The sequence below is a fragment of the Carassius gibelio genome, chromosome B14 (genome assembly GCF_023724105.1).
Source record: "Carassius gibelio isolate Cgi1373 ecotype wild population from Czech Republic chromosome B14, carGib1.2-hapl.c, whole genome shotgun sequence".
Lineage (NCBI taxonomy): Eukaryota > Metazoa > Chordata > Actinopteri > Cypriniformes > Cyprinidae > Carassius > Carassius gibelio.
Genome location: NC_068409.1, coordinates 10,417,008 through 10,431,202, shown reverse-complemented (window position 1 = coordinate 10,431,202; position 14,195 = coordinate 10,417,008). Strand labels below are relative to the sequence as shown.

Sequence of the window (14,195 nt, the reverse complement as noted above, 5' to 3'; positions counted from 1 at the left end):
TCATTTATTAACGTATTATTATTTAATTATTTTTAGTATTCCTTCCACGTCATCTTCCCTCAGGTCTTCCAAGGTGTACAGTAGATGAGTTTGTTTATTCGTGGGAGCAGATTTGTAAAAGTGTAGCATTACATAACTTGCTCACCAGTGGATCATCTGCAGTGAATGGGTGCCGTCAGAATGAGAGTTCAAACAGCTGATAAAACATTACAATAATCCACAGGTTTGTTGCTTTTGGTCTCTGTTTGAGGCTGTAATTGAGGTCTCTTGTTAATACATCTTTGCAACACCTTAAAACACTTGGGTTGCTAACAACAAGGCAGAACCACAATATTTAGTTTTATTATTTTAAACATGATGTGACCCTGGAGCACAAAACCAGTCTTGAGTAGCACTGGTATATTTGTAGCAATAGACAAAAATACAATATACGGGTCACAATTATAAATTTTTCTTTCATGCCATAAATCATTAGGATATTAAGTAAAGATCATGTTCCATGGAGATATTTTGTAAATTTCCTACCGTAAATATATTAAAACTAATATGCATTGCTAAGGACTTCATGTGGACAACTTTAAATGCAATTTTCTCAATATTTAGATTTTTTTGCACCCTCAGATTCCAGATTTTCAAAAAGTTGTATCTCAGCCAAATATTGTCAGAACCTAACAAACCATAAATCAATGGAAAGCTTATTCGTATAATATTATATGTATAAATCTCAATGTTGAAAAAAATTACCCTTATGACTGGTTTTGTGGTGCAGGGTCACATATATGTTGGAATACCTCCCCCGTTTTATCAATGTTATTTACACACACAAGCCTTTCACCACTAAATCTGTTCTGTTTGATGAGTTAATATAGTGAGAGGAACTAGATCTGTTCACTGAATCTGAATGGCTGACGGAGAGCCAGGACATTGTGTGTTACCAAGACAACTCAACAGACTCCAGTGGAATCTGTCACCCATGGGTCAGAGAGAAAGAGTTAGAGGAGGATCATGGGAATAGGAAAGACTTTGAGAAAACAGCAGGAAATGATGGAGAGAAGGAAAACTGGATTGATCTGGGGTCCAACTGGCTCCTGCAGTGACATAAGCAACTGTACAGAGTCCAAAACACATGCAGAAATGTAACCGGTTTTAAGTTACTGGTAACTCATTTTCAATTATTTAATTAAACTTGATCACAACAAGGCATATATATATATATATATATATATATATATATATATATATATATTTTTTTTTTTTTTTTTTTTTACAGCAAATACAGTGTAACTATTGAAATAATTGCCAATGTACACATTTTTATTTGATTTCATTAATTAATTTATTATGATTCTATCATGATTCTAGTACAGAAGTGTAATCTAGGTGAATGTATAGAATGAAAGTCCAGGCACGATAACTTACACCGATGTTGAAACCAGATGCTGATAGATATTCTTGCAGCATTTTCTCACAGAAAGCGGCAGCTAGACACAAATCCAAAAAGAGTCAATCTGGAAACACTACAGGCGTAAAACACACAGTCCTGTTTGAGGAGCCAGGCGGGTTTGGCAGCAGGCTAAGAATAATGTAGTACTTACGTTTCAGTCAAAAGTAGTCCAGAGTCAAAATCTGAGACTGATTAGAAAACCAGAGCGAAAGCAAAGAGAGCTCAACCAATCAACAAGCTCCTGATAGGAAAAGGAAGGTGTGAGAAAGTGACAAAATACAATAACTGCAGATGATGGATGTGCTGGAAACCACAGCTTTGTGGTCGGTCTTGTTTTCTCAGGGCTGCCATGTTGCTTCTCTGGGTGGGATGTAATCTTTAGAGAGGGCTTTAGGAGTGGATAAAGCTTGGATTCGGGCACTCGCTGTGGCGGTTCTTGCTCCTCTAGACACCTGAAAGAGGAGCCAAAGAAGGCTGAATCAACCCACAATTGGAAATCCAGACAGATTTGATGTCCTACTACCAACCAAAATAACAGAAAGAGTGACCAACAGCAGCTTTTATTTCTTCATTGATACTCGCAAAGCTACACCAAATGCTGTGGGTTTGTGTTAGAACCAGGACTGGTAAGAAAACATTGTGCTTTTTAAATAGTTTAACAATTAGATTAAGCAGAGATGAGACTGTATTTGGTGGCTGTTTGAACCCATTCAAGCACGTGAGCATCTACACCATGAAAGCAATTCGGTTGAATCCGTTTTTGATCTCTGGAAGTGGTCAAAATGTGGAAAAGCTCAAAATGTTTAAAACCCCGTATTTAGCATTGTCCACTTGTGATCTGATTGACAGAAATGAATCTTGATGAAAATTCTGTCATTAATTAGTCACCCTCGTCTTATTCCAAAAATAAGACTTGTTGATCTTCGGAAGACAATTTTAAGATCATTCTAATGAAATTCGACAGCGCTCTGATGCTGCGTAGATAGCAATGTAATGGACACTTTCAAGGCATAGAAACATAGTAAGGACAGTTGTGGCCTAATGGATGGAGAGTTGGACTTGTAACCTGAAGGTTGTGGCTTTGAGTCTCAGGTCTGACAGGGATAAACTTTCACACCAATAAAATAAGTCTGTTTGACATCAGTGGTTCAACCATAAATATATGAATCTACAAGAATACTTTTTGTGTGCAAAGAAAACAACATTATTCAACAGTTTCTTCTCTGCCATGTCCGTTTTTGATGTGCATTCATGAAAGTACCGAAATGCATGTGTGATGCTTAATTTGTGTTCTGAAGATGGACGAAGGTCTTATGGGTATGGAACTATATAAGGGTGAGTAATAAATGACAAAATTTAGATTTTTGGGTGAACTAACCCTTCAATATTAGGTGTAAACAGGACCTGAAATACTTAATTCTGGTTGGTCCATCAGTATAGTTTACAGTAATTCTTGTAAACAATATTTGTTTAATTTACAATTTATACATATACAGTACATTTTTCTACAGTGCTTTTCACACTCAGTTAAACTAGTTAACCCTGGGTCATTCTAAAATCTGGATAAAATGAATCAAGGGCTATCTTGGTTTTATTTTTGCACTATCAATGTGACTGATTGGACGAATGCAGCACACGACCTCAGGGCTCTAGTACTGCGCATTCTCCTATTAAGATTCTGCTATTATATACAGTATTACGTTTTTCCTGTATTGACTTTTTGGGCTACAGGTGCATGTCAATAAATTAAAATGTTGTGGAAAAGTTCATTTATTTCAGCAATTCAACTAAAATTGTGAAACTCGTGTATTAAATAAATACAATGCACACAGACTGAACTAGTTTAAGTCTTTGGTTCTTTTAATTGTGATGATTTTGGCTCCCATTTAACAAAAACCCACCAATTTACTATCTCCACAAATTAGAATATGGTGACATGCCAGTCAGCTAATCAACTAAAAACAGCTGCAAAGGTTTCCTCAGCCTTCAAAATGGTCTCTCAGTTTGGTTCAATAGGCTACACAATCATGGAAAAGACAATCATTGACACCTTCACAAGGAGGGTAAGCCACAAACATTCATTGCCAAAGAAGCTGGCTGTTCACAGAGTGCTGTATCCAAGCATGTTAACAGAAAGTTGGAAGCAAAAAGTGTGGAAGAAAAAGATGCACAACCAACAGAGAGAACCACAGCCTTATGAGGACTGTCAAGCAAAGTTGATTCATTTGAGTGAACTTCACAAGGAATGGACCGAGGCTGGGGTCAAGGCATACAGACGTGATAAGGAATTTGGCTACAGTTGTCGTATTCCTCTTGTTAAGCCACTCCTGAACCACAGACAATGTCAGAGGCATCTTAACTGGGCTAAGGAGAAGAAGAACTGAACTGTTACCCACTGATCCAAAGTCCTCTTTTCAGATGAGAGCAAGTGCTGTATTTAATGTGGAAACGAAGGTCCCGGAGTTTGGAGGAAGGGTGAAGAAGCTCATAGCCCAAGTTGCTTGACGTCCAGTGTTAACAGTCTGTGATAATTTGGGGTCAGTGTTATCTGCTGGTGTTGGTCCATTGTGTTTTTAGAAAACCAAAGTCACTGCACCCATTTACCAAGAAATCTTGGAGCACTTCATGCTTCCTTTTGCTGACCAGCTTTTTGAAGAAGCTGATTTCATTTTCCAGCAGGATTTGGCACCTGTCCACACTGCCAAAAGCACCAAAAGTTGGTTAAATGACCGTGGTGTTAGTGTGCTTGACTGGTCAGCAAACTCACCAGACCTGACCCCCAGAGAGAATCTATGGAGTATTGTCAAGAGGAAGATGAGAAACAAGAGACCAAACAAAGCAGATGAGCTGAAGGTCACTGCCAAAGAAACATGGGCTTCACACCACCTCAGCAGTGCCACAAACTGATCACCTCCATGCCACACTGAATTGAGGAAGTAATTAGAGCAAAAGGAGCCCCTACCAAGTATTGAGTACATGTAAAGTAAATGAACATACTTTCCAGAAGGCCAACAATTCACAAATTTTTCTTATGAAGTATTTTATTTTGTTGAAATCGTGAATTGGTGAGTTTGTTAAATGTGAGCCAAAATCATCACAATTAAAAGAACCAAAGACTTAATCTACTTCAGTCTGTGTGCACTGAATTTATTTAATACACGAGTTTCACAATTTGAGTTGAATTACTGAAATAAATGTACTTTTTCACAACATTCTAATTTGAGATGCACCTGTATGTGTGTAAAAATAAAACTTTTTTTCACTCCACAAAATGCATTTTCCGTCAGCACTAGACATTTTTCTCCTCAAAAACTGAAACGACTGTTCATACAATGCACAGATTTCCATGACGGTCTAAAGCATGTTAAGATGTGGCACTCGATTGGCTGTTGTTGCTAAAGCATCTAGCCGTAACATAACACTGCATTTTTTGGCACTGCAATGTGGAGTTACTATAGGAATTGCGATGCTGATCCTGCATTCATAATCTGGGTTAAAAGCGGTTCTAAACCCATTTTAATTATAAATGTGAAATGTTCCTTTAACCTGGGTTAAAAGTGGGGATAGGAATGGCAGTAACCTGAGGTTAAGCACAGTGTGTCTCTTACAGTTCGGATAGGACTCTCTGGTTGTCCGGGGTCATAGAAGTGTCTGTTCTTTCTTAGTTTGGGCAGTGAGAGCTGCTCCAGTCTAGACGTCATTTTAGCTGTTTGAGCTGCATATGAGATGAATGTCTGCACATTCTGCACACAAACACACAAAGTCAATGTGAATGGTAAAACTCGGCCTCACAAAGAATCAAGCACCAGTTCTCAGTTTAAAAGCGATGTTGCTCCTGTAAATTCAGACCTGTCTGTTGCTGGTGAAGTCGGGGTGGTGGGTTTTGGGGATGGACATCTGGAGGATTCGGGGCGAAACGACAGTGTCCCTTAAACTAGGACTCACATGCCAGATGGGACAGTCATGCTCACATAACAATGAGTGAGGAGAACTACAGAAAGAAATTAATACTTCAAGGATGCATTAAAATTTATCTAAAATGACAGTAATGGCATTTATTGTTGCAAATGAATGCTGTTCTTTTGGACTTTCTCTATTCCTCGTAGAATCCTGTAGAAAATGTATCCCAGTTTCCATAAAAATATTAAGCAGCAAAAATGTTTCTTGAGCAGCAAATCAGCATATTAGAACACTTTCTGAAGGACCATGTGACACTGAATACTGGATTGCTGATAACTCACATTTTCTTATCTACTGTATACCAAGACGTTCAAAAATCATCTTATGGGTTTGCTTGACAAGAATCAAAGCTTTCTTCAAGCTCCCAGTGCATATGTTCTCAAGATATTATGTAACAGAAATCCACAGGTTACAAAAAAATGGTTCAGCGGTATTGAATGGTTAATTCAATACCACAGAATTATCGCAAAATATAAGAGACGTGAAGTCTTCACAAACACAATTATACACCAACAAAACTGACTCAATATGTTAGTCTGTAAAACAGCTTGGAGATGAAATTGGGCCCAGATCTGAGATTGTGGTTTAAGATTTTCAAAAGACCTCTGTGGTCAAACACAAGACTTGCCAGAGGTTACACACCAGACAGTGGTCTATTGTCTGACAGCATCGTCTCTCTGTCTCTCTTTCTCTCTCTCTCTCTCTCTCTCTCTCTCTCTCACACACACACACAGAGCGCTACTGGAAAAACAGATGTTGAATTTTTGGCTTCCTCCTCAGCAGGAGCTAATTTTAGTTCTGGAAAGATCTCATGAATGTGTCCGGGTCTCGTTTGACCTCTTACTTCACTTCCTGGGCACTTCTTCCTCGGGTTTTGGGAGTTGAAAGACGGACAAGGTTCTCGTACTGCACTGCATGAGAGGAAGGGCGGGAGATCTTCATCCATCTCTCCTCCTCTTCCTCTTTCCTGCAGGAAGATTGCAGAGGGAATGTCTGACATCTGAGAAAAAAATAACCTTTTCAACCAAGACAATGGGACGAGTGTTACAGGATGCTTGCTAGGAACAAGTGAAACTAGGATTTGGAGAGTGTTTATGCTAATCACACCCATATTTCTCTTCATGATCTTTTATAAGAGTGATTCCTATGCTCTCTGGTGGAGAACGGGGCTAGAAACACTCTTGCCAGCTGGAATCGGAGAACCAAATTTATTTTATCCATTATCTCATAAAAACTCTCTGGCTTCAGACACAACCTGCTCATTCAGAGGACTTCAGCCGGGCTACTGGGTGGAAAAGGGGCAGCTGGGCAGAGGAAGTGAGAATTTAAATGCAGTTTTCCTCGTAATATGAATGAGGAATTTGTTGGGTTAAGAAGGAAATCAGTGTTTCTTGATAAATGCAGCTGAGAAATAAATAACCTGATTATTTTTAGAGCATATTTGATCAAATTCTGATCTATGGTGTAAAATATGACCTGTATACTTGCAAGAACCAACGCCTTCAAAAATGAACGGCAAGGAATTATGGATTGCTTTCTCATTTCCTCAAAACAGTATAGGGCAAACTAGCAGACGTCACAAGCTTGATTCTGAATGCTGACCTCAACTCATTCATTATTAATGTTCCTTCCGTTTAAGCTGAAACAGCTAAACCTGAGCTCACACAACTGACATCATATAGTAGCATAAAATAACTGGGCTTGGTAAGATTATGTAATGTTTTTGAAATAAGTCTCTTAGGTTTACCAAGGTTGCAATTATTTGATGAAATACAGATACATAAAAACTGTAATATTGTATAGCGCTGTAAAATTAAATCGATTAATCGCGATTAATCACATCCAAAATAAGTTTACATAATGTTTGTACTGTGTATATTTATTACGCCCGTCACGGTAACTTTGCAATGCAAAAAACATGATGACTTTAATTTTTAAGTAAATATAATAGGCGATATATTGTGTCACCAAAAATGAATGAGACCCATATTGTGCGATAAGACGATATATTGATTATTGGGGCAGGCCTACATGTGTATATATTCAAGAAAAATGTTATGTTAAAAAATATATACTGTACGTGTGTGTAATTTTATGTACAAATATACATAGTACACACACATTATGCAAACAAATCATTTCTAATAACTGCACACTAAATACTCACTCGATAGTTCAACCAAAACTGAAAATTCTTCATTTGCTCACCCTCGTGTTATTCCAAACCTGTAAGAGTTTCTTCTTTCTGCTGAACCCAAAATCATTTATTTTGAAGAATATTGGTAACCAAACAAAAAGTCCCCAATGACTTCCACAATGGAAAAGTCAATGGGACCATCAACTTTTGTTCACCAACTTCAGGATGAGTAAATTATGTGGCCATGCAAATGTATATTTTTAAGGGAAAATTAAATAAAATTCAATATATGCAGGAAATGTGTTTATGCATTTAACAGTGGTGTGGCATGTTTTTATATAAACAATGCTAGACTGAAACGGCATGATGTTTAGATACTGTACTGTACATGTGGTTTAGGCATTCTTTACCTACACAATTTAATTATTTTATTAGCACCCCGTCTCAACTGTAAAGCCCCCCCATCAACTGTACAAAATAATTTCCTACATTACAAAATATCTTAACACTAATGTTTGAACAGTACAGTACATATACATAAACTACATGACTGAATAAAAAGGAAGTTTTAAGACATTTACTGATGTGCTGTTTAGCTACCTGAGCTGGATCTGGAGGCAGAAGTCTTTCTTAGGCTGGGCCAGAGCCTTTATTCTGGGGCTCGGAATGGCTTGCAGTGCTGAGCGGGACAGCGGTCGTATCGATTCCTGGTTTCCCCATGTCAGGATCCTGAATCCCACAACACAAGCACAACTGAGAAGTCAGCTGGTTCCAGGGATGAAATAGCTGGTTTAAGTTTTTTCTGGATATTTGAGTAGTGCTGAAAAGCATAAGCCTCAGCCTCAGGTATATTTGTACTCATGGTTGACAATATAGTTATACTGTATATAATCAAGTTAAAGTACAAGCAAAAAATAAATAAATAAAACATTACCAAGGTGTTGTGGCCCAAATGGTCTTCGACTTCTTTGGTTGAGCTAGATACGAAATCCTAAAAGCAAACATGTTTTCAGTTTATCAGTGTAATGAAAGATATACTTCTTTCTTTCTGATATACATACCTATCCAAATGGGATGACCTTAATCCAGACTCTTTCAGAAATAGAAAACAAACAGAAAATTCACATGAACCTATTTTTCAATAAAAATTACACAAGACCATATTTAGGCTTGTTTTAAATGCAAACTGTACCCGAGTCCATTCTGTTCAGGTACAGACCCAAAGGAACCCTGGGAAACTAAAAGCTTACCGAATGTCACAATAGAGACCGCCTGTTGCTATGGAAGCTGTCACTGTGACAACCGAAGTCACATGGTCCTGCTCGGTCATCACAGAAGAGCTGAAATCAGCCTGAACTAACAGACCATGACATCATAAACAAAACAGGAAATATGATTCCCGTAATTCTAAAGATTCTAAAAATGATGTCACTGATGCTAAAAAAGTAACATTACAGGGTTTTGGTTTCAAAAAAAAAAAAATGACAAACACATTCAGTCATTTAAATTAATATTTAATGGTTATCAAAAGTCCCACTCCAATTTTATTCAATCTTCACTTGATTTCTGGCATTTAAAGACAGAAGACATATTTTAAGACAGAAATTTCAAGTTAAAAAATTTATACACAGACATTTTGATTAAAGACTCTTCTTACTGACAAGTCAGCAAGTTACATTATAAACCAATTTAAGCATCTTATCCACTAGCAAAAACAGCACAAACACACATGCTTTCATATCAGTTCACTGATATTCAAACATCCCATAATCTACAATCACAACAGCAGCAGCGATGCACTGAAAACCACGATTATCTTTGGCATCTTTTTCAAAATGCTCAATTTTCATCCTCAGTTTAAGCGATCTTTAAATTTTTAGTGTCACTAGACTCTCTTCTACTACAAACACAGGCGGTTTAGTTGTCATTTTGGTTTGAAGACTCTTTGGTGACTGTAAAGCCCTAAATAATTGTGACCATAGGAAACTATTTTAGGACACACAGTTGGTGGTCAATAATCTGACATCATCTCTATGATGAGGTCACGAGCGTCTTGCACACCAGCGTTGGCCTCAGACTTTCCCTTCTTCACCTGAGTACCAATCACACTGAGCCGGTGCCCATCGCCAACATTGCCCAAATCCAGCGCCTCGTAAAGATCCGTGATCCCACGGGCCCCGGGGACGTCCTGCATGAGAGAGAGAGAGAGAGAGAGAGGACCATGTTTCCAATAACAGAAAAACATGCACTAATGAATTAGTCCAAAAAGACCAGGGGCCTGTACCATGATGGTAGTTAAACAAATTCAGAGTTACAGGATTAGTTTTGAGTTGACAAAACCAAACCACTCCAATCCAGTTTTGTTTGAATCATGATGCTGATCATCAACTTTCTTTTGTAAACTCAGGCTTTGATGAATGTGTGACATCAGTGGCCAACAGAAAGCAAGTTTGATTTACTTCTCGTGAGAGACCCAGCAAAGATTCAAATCTAAAACTTATTTTCTGTTCAGAAAACGAAGAATATGACTAATTGAAATGTCATATGAAACATGAAAGAGGACATATAAAATAAATCATCTTGCTCTATTAGTGCAGTCACAAGCGAAAGTAGCTAAATTAGTTTATATAGTTGAAAATATATAGCGATAGAGACTTGAACATGTCAGATCACAAGTAGTCATTTTCAAAATAGTATTATCTATTGATTCTACAGCTTATTTATATTACATTTGATCTGTATATATTAATATTCATTTTATATAAATGATTTATAATAACTGTTAAACTAATAGTGCTTGTGTGTTAGGGATTTATAATATATAAATCATATAACAATTATATAAAATCACAAAATAACTAAGCATTGCTCATTAAACCAAGACAATTTTTACTTTTTTGCACTAGTGATCTTTAATGTGGAGCAAGAGAAACCTGGGGAGGGACTATTTGTGTCAGGCATGTGTGACTTTGCTCACATCTGATTGGTCTGATTTCAGTTTGAGAGCAGGTTAGCCATGGAGTGTAAGTTACTATGGCAACAAACACAGCTAAAAGCCAAGTCACTTTCATGGCTAAAACCCAGGATTGGTGCAAACTACAGTGAATCTTACCTGGCTAGCCGGCTAATCCTGCTTCATGGTACAGGCCCCAGGGACGGGGTGTGCGATATGTCATTCACTTTGCAAAAACAGACCTTCATAATGCACACTTTTGCATTATGTACCCTATTAGAATGATTGTCCACTTGCAGGATCCCAGCAAATATAACCAGGAACTATGCCTGCGCCAGTTTGATTTCAGGTTGACTTTAAGGCCCGTCTGCCACACCAGATGTGTTTGCAAGAACATTCGGTGCGTCAACAGGAAAAGCCGCACTGCCTCAGCACCTTAACCTCACGTCGGAGCGTCCAGATGGTCCTGGCACGCACTCTCTCAGACGGATCGTGCTGAGAGAAGATTACCGAGCGCTCTCTCACCTGCTTGTTGGCGAGCAGCACTAGAGGCAGGCAGGGGTCGGCCGATAGGAGCTGGTGCAGGAGACGTTTAGCCAGAGGGAATCGCTCGAGATCAGACGAGTCCACCACGAACACCAGCACACGCGCTTTACACAGATACATCCGCCAGTAATCACGCAGATTCTCCGTACCTCCAACTGCAGGACAGAGGAAGCACGAAAGACACAATTACACACTATACACCTTTTGAATAGTGTTAATGAAAACCTTCAATTGATTTACTTAAAACAAAAATAAACCTACTATATGACTTTGGTGTTGCAAGCACTATGTTGCTGTTTGATCTACAGTAATTATAGTATGTGTGTGTAAATGAGCTGTATTTACTCTCTAAGAACTCGATCTGAAGCTCTTCCTTGTTGATGGAGATGGCGTTGAAGCCCTGAGTGGGGGACACGTCTTGTTCCAGGCTGCCCGTGGCAAAACAGTGCAGTAAGCTAGTCTTTCCTGCTCCGTCCAGCCCCAAAACCAGCACCTGAGTACCTCCTGTCTTGGGCTGCACAACACACAGAACAAACATGACATCACTTTACTGAAATCACAGCTTGATGGGAGAGTAAAGCTGCTTCATGTCACACTGACACACAGAACGAGACGGATTCAACTACAGTCCTCACAATAAACTAAAAGCAGTTCATTTAATCTACACACCATGCTCGACAGTGCAGACACTGCATGCGAATTTATTTTGAGTGAGTGTTTTCTATATATATTAAATATTCTATATAAAAATTTATTGTTTAGATAAATTTACAGGTATGTTTTTACAAAGCGTGCAGTTTTAGCATTTCATATTGTGATAATGTATATAAATTAACTACTTAATAGGATATAGATATGCATAGTCTATTAAGCACCTGTTAATAGACTATGGATAGACTATACAATATCATAATAATATTTATTAATGACATTTCAAAACACGTCACTGTAAAATGAAATTATCTTAATTATGGCACAACGTATTGCATTGAGGCCTCGAGTGCAACAGAAACAATGGTATAAAATAATGTCCAAGAGGATAAAACTGGATCAAAACCTGTTTTTACAGTCTATGATCTTAACCCACAAACCTCTGATATTTTGGGCGGTTTTAGTGCAGTTTCGGTCTTGGTTGATTTATGCACGTGCTCTCTCCTGCTCCCGTCCTCATTCAGCTCCTCTGTGACTGTTTTCTGGGGTTTTTGTGTTTTACTACGCATCAGATAGCAAACAGCGCACGCGACTCCTCCCGTGAGCGCGAGCGCGGCGCCCACCAACCCGATCTCGCGCGCACCGGGCATACTCACGCTCACTTCGTGCCTCCAAAGCAAAGAAAGCTAAATATAAACAAATGAGATACTTTTTTTACATGCCACCGGACGTGATCCGACACACACGAGCCTAGGTGCGGAGCCACAAGTGGATTATAAACTCCAGAGGTCGATATTTACGACGAGTGGAAATAACGCGAGCGAAAAACGGATTACTCCTGCAGATTTATAAAAACTCTAAATGTATTTCACGTCTTTCCGCCAAAACGGAAAAGGTGTTACCCGAGCTTCTGTGTTTCCTGGAGATCAACAACAAAAGCGGCGGTCTCGTGAGATGTGAGCTAATCACAACAGATCGCGAGAGATTTTGATCTTCATTTAAACCAGCGGGAGTTGAAGCTCAAGTAATCTCCTGAGATAAACTAACGTGCCGCCAAGAGCCAGTCTTTTTAAATTAAAGGCACACACTCGTCGGTGACATGTTTGATTGAAGTAACTCACGACAGGTCCAGCAGAGGGCGCTCGCCTCGGACACACACAGCGCCTCCTGCTGGAGAAACATATCATCTACAAATACACAATCACCTGTGAGAGAAAGTCAACAAACTAAAAGTATACCTAACTTTGTCGTATTTCTGTATGAAAAAGGACTACAATGACGATATTACTAAATAAAATTTTTCTTTTTTCCCCCGCAGACGTAGCATTTTTTATCTTCATCCTGAACAATTCAAACGTCCATAAATAATCACATCATAAATGGCATATTTATACATAGAATTTCTACATTAAATGTAAATCAGCATTTGTGACCCTGGACCACAGAACTAGTCATAAGGGTCTATTTGAAACGGAGATTTATACATCATCTGAAAGTTTCCATTGATGTATGGTTTATTAGGATCAGACAATATTTGACTGAGATACAATTATTTGAAAATCTGGAATCAGAGGGTGCAAAAAAATCTGAATATTGAGAAAATCACTGTTACATTTTTCCAAATTAAGTCATTAGCAATGCATATTACTAATCAAGAATTAAGTTTTGATATATTTACAGTAGGAAATGTACAAAATATCTTCATGGAACATTATCTTAATATCCTACTATTTTTTGCCATGAAAGTATTATTTTGACCCATGCAATGTATTGCTGGCTCTTGCAATAATATACCTGTGCTACTTACGACTGGTTTTGTGCTCCAGGTTCACATACAGGTGCATCTCAATAAATTAAAATGTTGTGGAAAAGGTAATTTATTTCAGTAATTCAACTCAAATTGTGAAACCTTGTATTAAATAAAGTCAATGCACACAGACTGAAGTAGTTTAATTCTTTGGTTCTTGTGATGATTTTGGCTCACATTTAACAAAAACCCACCAATTCACTATCTCAACAAATTAGAATAATTCATAAGACCAATAAAAAACATTTTACTGAATTGTTGGCATTCTGCAAAGTATTTTCATTTACTGTACATTCAATACTTGGTAGGGGCTTATTTTGCTCTAACTCCTTCCTCAATTCGGCATGGCGTGGAGGTGATCAGTTTGTGGCACTGCTGAGGTGGTGTGGAAGCCCATGTTTCTTTGACAGTGGCCTTCAGCTCATCTGCATTGTTTGGTCTCTTGTTTCTCATCTTCCTCTTGACAATACTCCATAGATTCTCTATGGGGTTCAGGTCTGGTGAGTTTGCTGGCCAGTCAAGCACACCAACACCACGGTCATTTAACCAACTTTTGGTGCTTTTGGCAGTGTGGAAAGTTGCCAAATTCTGCTGGAAAATGAAATCAGCATCTTCAAAAAGCTGGTCAGCAGAAGGGAGCATGAAGTGCTCCAAGATTTCTTGGTAAATGGATGCAGTGACTTTGGTTTCAAAAAAC

At 38.4% G+C, this 14,195-nt stretch overlaps 2 protein-coding genes across 3 annotated transcripts; both read right to left on the bottom strand.

The window, feature by feature from the left end:
• Positions 1-1,254: 1,254 nt before the first annotated feature.
• Positions 1,255-9,024, bottom strand: LOC127971542 (testicular haploid expressed gene protein-like). Of its 2 annotated transcripts, none has more exons than XM_052574620.1 (8): positions 8,734-9,024; positions 8,603-8,633; positions 8,476-8,532; positions 8,142-8,270; positions 6,249-6,371; positions 5,294-5,435; positions 5,025-5,187; positions 1,255-1,896 (listed from the first exon to the last, which is right to left on the bottom strand). In XM_052574620.1, the coding sequence occupies exons 1-8, from the start codon at positions 8,741-8,743 to the stop codon at positions 1,889-1,891; spliced, it is 663 nt and encodes a 220-aa protein (XP_052430580.1). In that variant the 5' UTR covers positions 8,744-9,024; the 3' UTR covers positions 1,255-1,888. The 2 variants fall into 2 exon arrangements, with proteins under 2 accessions (XP_052430580.1, XP_052430579.1); XM_052574619.1 differs by having other exon boundaries at positions 1,261-1,896; positions 5,053-5,187; positions 8,734-9,022.
• A 14-nt stretch (positions 9,025-9,038) lies between these two features.
• On the bottom strand, positions 9,039-12,827 carry arl9 (ADP-ribosylation factor-like 9). The gene is made up of 4 exons (XM_052574622.1): positions 12,132-12,827; positions 11,386-11,554; positions 11,020-11,195; positions 9,039-9,729 (listed from the first exon to the last, which is right to left on the bottom strand). Exons 1-4 carry the CDS (start codon positions 12,339-12,341, stop codon positions 9,553-9,555), a joined length of 732 nt encoding a protein of 243 aa, XP_052430582.1. The 5' UTR covers positions 12,342-12,827; the 3' UTR covers positions 9,039-9,552.
• Between the last annotated feature and the right edge of the window lie 1,368 nt (positions 12,828-14,195).